General features: G+C 38.0%; 1 protein-coding gene across 1 annotated transcript in view; it reads left to right on the top strand.

Moving 5' to 3' along the window:
* Nucleotides 2574-6675, top strand: part of LOC109849824 (65-kDa microtubule-associated protein 5-like) — a 7595-nt gene continuing 3493 nt past the window's right edge. Inside the window, 7 exon segments of the mRNA XM_020419707.1 lie at nt 2574-2869; nt 3795-3892; nt 3894-3993; nt 4092-4343; nt 4430-4645; nt 6154-6309; nt 6368-6524. Of these exon segments, the coding sequence (XP_020275296.1) occupies nt 2810-2869; nt 3795-3892; nt 3894-3993; nt 4092-4343; nt 4430-4645; nt 6154-6309; nt 6368-6524 (1039 nt within the window). The 5' untranslated portion in view covers nt 2574-2809.

Raw genomic sequence — 6675 nt, 5'->3', positions numbered from 1 at the left:
TGTTAGGCTCAACAAAACCCGTAAAAACATCATTTAAAATCATTTAAAACTAGGCGCAGTGTTGGGCGAGATGAAACTCACCTGAGGGGTGATGAACAACTGTGGGTAAGGTCGTGAGGGGGTTCTCCTTCGCTGAACACCGCTGGATCTTGCTCGAAATCCTCCAAGAATCACCCAAAGAAAAAGCTAGGGTTTGCAAGAGGGTAGGGGGAGGCTGCTAGGGTTTTCTGTGATGAAGAGGAGGCTCTCCCGAATTATTTAATATATATATAAGCTCTCAAACCCGACCAAAACCCAACACAAACCGGACTGGAAAAACCGTCTGGCCGCTGTGCGGTCAATCGCCGCGCCACGCGCGGTCGACCGCACAACAGAAATCTGTTGTGCATGAACCTATCGTGTGCTGGTCTTTTCCACTTGATTTCTCTCACATAATCATACTTATTTGATCCCAAAACACTTGTTATCATACTTCTCTATGATCTAAACATATTTTTCACAATAAAAACTCATTTATTTAATTATACAGGGTTTTATAGTCAGTGGTGACTCCATTGGCCCCACACTTTAGGCTCTTAGGAAAACAATCTCCTACTACAGCGGAAGAAAAGGCACACATGGAGCATGTACCTTATACTAGTGTAGTTGGTAGTTTGATGTACACAATTGTGTGTACACGTTCAGATATTTCACAAGCGGTCAGTGTTGTCATTAGGTTCATGACGAACCCGGGAAAGACGCATTGGGAAGCAGTGAAATGGGTCCTGAGGTACTTAAAGAGTACTATTGATACGGGCCTGTATTTTGGTAGAGATACATGTCAGATTGATGGGTTTGTAGACTTAGATTATGTCGGCGATCTAGACAGACGACGATCTACTACTGGTTATGTGTTCAGAATACATGATGCTCCAGTTAGTTAGTGATCGATGTTACAGGGTATAGTGATACTTTCTACTACAAAGGCTGAGTATATGACCATGACAGAGGGAGTAAAGAAAGCATTGTAGTTGTGGGGTCTTCTAGATGATTTGGGATTGAGCAGGATTACGTGAACTTGTGGTGCGATAGCCAGCGTGTGATTCATTTAGCTAAGAATCAAGTTCATCATGCTCGTACTAAACATATCAACTTCATGTATCATTTTATGCGGGATGCCATAGAGGAATGTGATATTTCTCTCATGAAGGTGCACACAAATTAGAATCTCGCAGACATGTTGACCAGGATGGTGACATGTTGCAAGTTTCAGCATTGCTTGGACTTGCTTCATATCAGCCCGTGTTAATCTGCCCAAGAGGGCATGGCCCTTCGGGCGGTGATGGGGTGAGGTGGAGACTATGTGGAGACTATGCAGAACTACGATTAGCTTGATCCCGGTCAGAGGCTACGTAGGCAGACATGGTATAATGGTGCATCTGGTTTAGCCTGGTTTGATGTTTCAGATCTATCTTGTGATGTTTGCAGTGTTCTTCTGGTGTTCGTCAAAAATTTGAGGTTTATCAAATGATGTACGGAGTGGAGAATTGTGAGCGAGACACCTGAAGGTGTCTCGCTCATGCGAGACACCCAAGGTGTCTCGGCACCACGGGACACCTCATCGCGAGACACCCTAAGGTGTCTCGCTACTCGAGACACCTCAGAGTGTCTCGTGATGATCCGAGACAGAGCAGGCGTGGATCCAAACAGCGGGCTTTCGGACGATTTTTTTACTAGTTTTCTTTGGTATAAATAGGGATTCGTTCCTAGGGTTTTTTAGCAGAGAAGAGGGGCTGCTGTCAACGAAAAAGAGAGAGTTTTTCAGATCTAAAAGGTGAGATCTTGAGAAGAGAAAAGATTGAGTGCTTGGAGGGATTTTACAAGAAAGATGTCATCTTCTCTTGAGTAAGAATCAAATCTTCATTTTTGGGACGAGCTTGTGGGTTGTACAAGTCGTCGGTGTTCTCCATCATAGTGGAATCTCCCTTTACCCCTCCACGTGGACGTAAGTAAGTTTGCCGAACCACGTAAATCTTGTGTCTCACTTATTGTATTGGTCATTGCTTATGTTGGTTAGTTCCCTCGATATTCAAACCTAGATCTGATATTGGGAAGAGTGTATATCTCACATTGCTGAGATATTCACTTTTGTTCTTGTTTTCTGTTATCGAAACATGAACATCGAGATTGACTTGTGTTTTGCGAAAATAAAAGTCAGGGGTTTCTCTCAAAGTGATTCGCTTCCGCGACGAGGTGGGCGTATCGGCCCCCAACATAATCATAATCCTAATTAACGAATAACACCATAAAATTAAATCCAAATCCCTAGTCCTAAATCAATAACCTATTTAAAGTTAAACTTTAAATCCTAGTCATAGACCAATAATACTGTAAAAGTCAAATACTAGAAAAGTCCTAGTCCCTGTAAAAAATCCTCAACCAATAAGCACCCTTTATTTCTCTCTGTTTTCCCCCCCTTTTTTTCTTTTTGTCGTTGATAAAAAGCAAAGGGATATCGAGCATGCAAAATCCGGACAACTGAGGCATCATTTCTCGGTCAAGACACTTCAGTAACGTAAACAGAAAAGGTTCGCAAAATCAACGGCGGATATCGAGCCTACAAAAGATTCCAACATTATTACGCGCACATTTCTTTTTATTTCATAATAAAAAGGAAAGGGATCGACAGAAAATTAACTCCTCTTCGCTTTTGGCGCTCTCCCATTTCAAAATTCACCGACTCCCATAATTCCCCAAAATTTCTTGGATTTTCGTCGGATCTCGTGATTTTTAGGGTTTCTCATCTCTCTCTTCGCCCTCCGTTTCCTCAATGTCTCGTCTTCAATCACGCGCGCTCACATCATGCGGATCTCTTCTCCAAGAACTGCAGGTTCGATTCTCTTCTATTAATAACTGAAGTAGAATTTTTAGGGTTTTCTTTTTTTTAATTTTCTTAGGTTTTATTTTGTAATATTTATGGCTGATAGTAGTCTAGGATTTCTTGTGAGAATTTTTTCTTAAAATTTCATATTTTTAACTTTTATATTTCTGTTCATGGATTTTTTCCTTTCAATTTTTGATTAGGGTTTTATAATTGAGGATAGTTAGGTCAAAATTCTCTGGACTAATTACAGTTTTTTAGTATTCCGTTACTTGAAATAGATACTTTGAGGTCCAAAGTTGATAACATCCATGAATTTCTCATCTACAACAACAATGCACTTAAATCTTTAATGGTAATTAACCCTATTTTAAACATCGAAACTTTGATTTTTTCCATGTTATCAAGGGTTTACAACAATATACCATACTTAGTAAGGTGCATATTGATTTATTACCTACTTCACTCAAGGTGAAAAATTGGACTTCTAGAAATTGACAGGAATTCAGAAATATAAGTTATGTAAATGTCAGTTGTATTAAGAAATTTAAACTTTAATTGCAATTATTCTGAGTACATGTTTGTATTTGACAATGTCACGTCTGATAGTTAATTTGGCATTACAGACAATTATTCAATTTGTTATAGTACTCTAAGTCATAAATTTTATAAAACGTGTACCAGAAATTTCATGATACCCAGACAAGAAGGAATGTATATATATATATATATATATATATATATATATATATATATATATATATATATATATATATATATGAAATCTCTGTTCTGTTTTCTGGTAGTTGGGAATTGGGATTATTGTTTCAGTCTTTGGAGATAAGTAAGATATTGTTATAAATGAGGTTTAATATTTGCTTCTTATTTTTTCACATACACAGTGAAGATGTTTTTTTTAAAATTTTGAAAACAGGAGTTATGGAATGAAATAGGGGAGAATGACATGGAAAGAGATAAGATGATATTGCAACTTGAACAGGATGCCAGAGTTTACAGAAGGAAAGTAGACAAACCGAAAATGCAAAGCAGATTTACATCAGGCCTTGGCTGAAGGCGAAGCAGAAATTTCTAATGCCATCTCCACCCTAGGAGAACGCGAGTCATTTCTTCGGGTTTTTTCCTTTTTCATTATCTGCCATTACTTTTACATTCTCGATGCATCTTTGCTCCTTTTCGCTGTGGTAATTTGCTTATCCCTCTACTATTATAGAAAGAGAAACCAAAGGGTACCCTCAAGGAGCAGGTGGCTATGCTAAAGCCTTTTCTGGAAGAGTTGAGGAGGAAGAGAGCGGAAAGGGTAAAGGAGTTTTCTGAAGTCCAATTGCATATTGGTCGAATCTGTGCAGAAATAGCTGGAAACCATCTGGGTAGCTCTTCTGTTCCCCAAGTGGATGAACGAGATTTAAGCATTAAGAGGCTTGAGGAGTTGAAATCTCAGCTCCAAGAGCTTCAAAAAGATAAGGTTCTTGTTATCATATGTCATCACCTATTAACTGCTTTTATAATGAGATTTAGCTTACTATTCTCCTTATTCCTTTGAATATACAGAATATGCGATTGCAGAAAGTCCATGTCCATGTTAAATCAATACATGAGCTATCAACTGTTATGTCCATTGATTTCAACAAAATGCTACGCGAAGTTCATCCAAGCTTTTGTGACTCTGCTGATGACCAACCAAAGAGTATAAGCAATGATACCCTTGCTAGACTTGCAGGAACTGTCCATTCCCTTAAGCAAGAGAAGAAACAGAGGCTACAGAAGGTCAGTTTTATAGTCACATAAATTTTTATGGTACATACAGCTAAATATCCTGTAAATAGAGAGTTTACTTCCAAGTTTTGCCTACTGGTTGGTAATCTGAGAATGTGGAATCATCTTGAAAATGATTGCGATAAACATAGCATCAATTTATGTTGGATTTATTATGAGAATATTTTGTTTCTTGTCTCATCTTGCCTATCCACCTTGCTATTCACTCGTGGATATATCATTTAGCTTTCCTTTGCACGGGTCATAAGGAAAACTCTTGTTTGGATATAGTACGAAAACTGGTACTACGAACCATCTAAGCATGATCCTGTAAACCAGGCATTGAAGATCGAGATTAGACACTGACACAGATCTCATTGTCAAATATGATAACATGAAAACTTTGCCTTTTATTTGTGACTTCTAAATACAATTACTAGAAGCAAGTTGTTTTTAAAATATGATGCCTTGATAGTAGGGAGGCCTTTGGTCTAGATATGGTTTGGGTATGACACTTACCATATCCATATCTGCTTTCTAAAAAATAGATACGAATACGGATGTGCATCGGTTAGAAAAAGTCAAGACCATATCCGCGCTAAACGAAAACGGCTACGGTTCGGATGTTAGAGAATCGGATACGGTTATGATCACGGATACAAATTAGATATTTAGGAAACATATATGACTTAGACATATATCGGATATGACAAAAAATGTATAATAACATCGAACAAGATAGTACATACAGATGGAATCACTTATCTAATCTAAACCTTGAACAAGTGCCTATACTATAACGATCTCATTTAGCTTGATTTTAGTGACATGGTGGAGGGTAGTGGGAAAAATGCAAACTGTGTTAAGTAATATGCAAATAAGATATATAGCGGGTTCGTTTGTAGCGCAGCGGTTAGGTTTATTGCCTTATAACTAAGTGGCCAAGGTTCGGATCCTAGCAAGTGCATTATATTGTTATTCATGTTTTTTCTTAAAATGAACATCCAGATATCAGAACCGTGTTCGCTAGTTGAACCCAATTACCATATTCGAGTAAGGGAAAATCATCTCTGAAACCGAACCCGTATCCAGTCGGTTTCATATTTTGGCTACCATATATGCGTCATTATCGGATACGGATATATCCGTACCGTTTAGCACCCCTACTGATAGTATTAAAAATAAGAGGTTGGATATGTTACGCAGCTACAGAGTTCCCTGAGTTTGAACTATATGAAGTGACTCAGTTTGCTGAGTTAATGCATCTTCTCATTTTCATATGCTGCAGATGAATGGAAGAAAAAGGTTCATAAGTGACCCGAGATATTGGACAATGATATTGTTATTGTTGTTTGTTTTTGCAGTTTTTTTTAGGTCTTCAGTAAGGCTACGACAGTCTGTATTTTCAGTACTGCTATTTTCATGGCATAACTTCTGAAGCTCAATTTTTCTATACTAATATTCAAAAATTTGTTTACTGAGCTAATTATGCTTCTCTGGATTTTGCTCCGGTTTTGTAGCTTCAAAATCTGGGGAGTACACTCATTGAGTTGTGGAATCTCATGGACACGACGAGTGATGAGCAAAAAAGATTTGACCATGTAACATGCTTGATTTCAGTATCTCTTGATGAGGTGTCAGTTCAAGGAAGCCTAGCAGCAGATGTTATTGAACAGGTTTACTTCTTGTTTCCTTTTTAATAAATATGTTTACTTCGGTCATGTGCTTTCTTAGGCTGAGCTTGAAGTTCAGAGATTGAATATCCTGAAAGCCAGCAAAATGAAGGAGCTTGTTTTGAAGAAGCAGAATGAGCTTGATGAGATTTATATGGGTGTCCATATGGAGGTTGATAATGATGCACGACAGAGGCTTATTAGCATCATTGACTCTGGTTTTTCTCAACCACCTTCTCTGCATTTTCCAAGAAAGCCTACCCTCTAAATAAACTAACATTTATGTGTTGATGCTTTCTTCGAAGTTAGAGTCTTGTCAGTCTTTCACTCTTAACACTTATATATTGTAAATATTCTTTGCTGGTACAG

This window comes from Asparagus officinalis, chromosome 7 (assembly GCF_001876935.1).
Source record: "Asparagus officinalis chromosome 7, Aspof.V1, whole genome shotgun sequence".
Taxonomy (NCBI): Eukaryota; Viridiplantae; Streptophyta; class Magnoliopsida; order Asparagales; family Asparagaceae; genus Asparagus; species Asparagus officinalis.
This window is presented reverse-complemented; position numbering and strand designations above follow the sequence as displayed.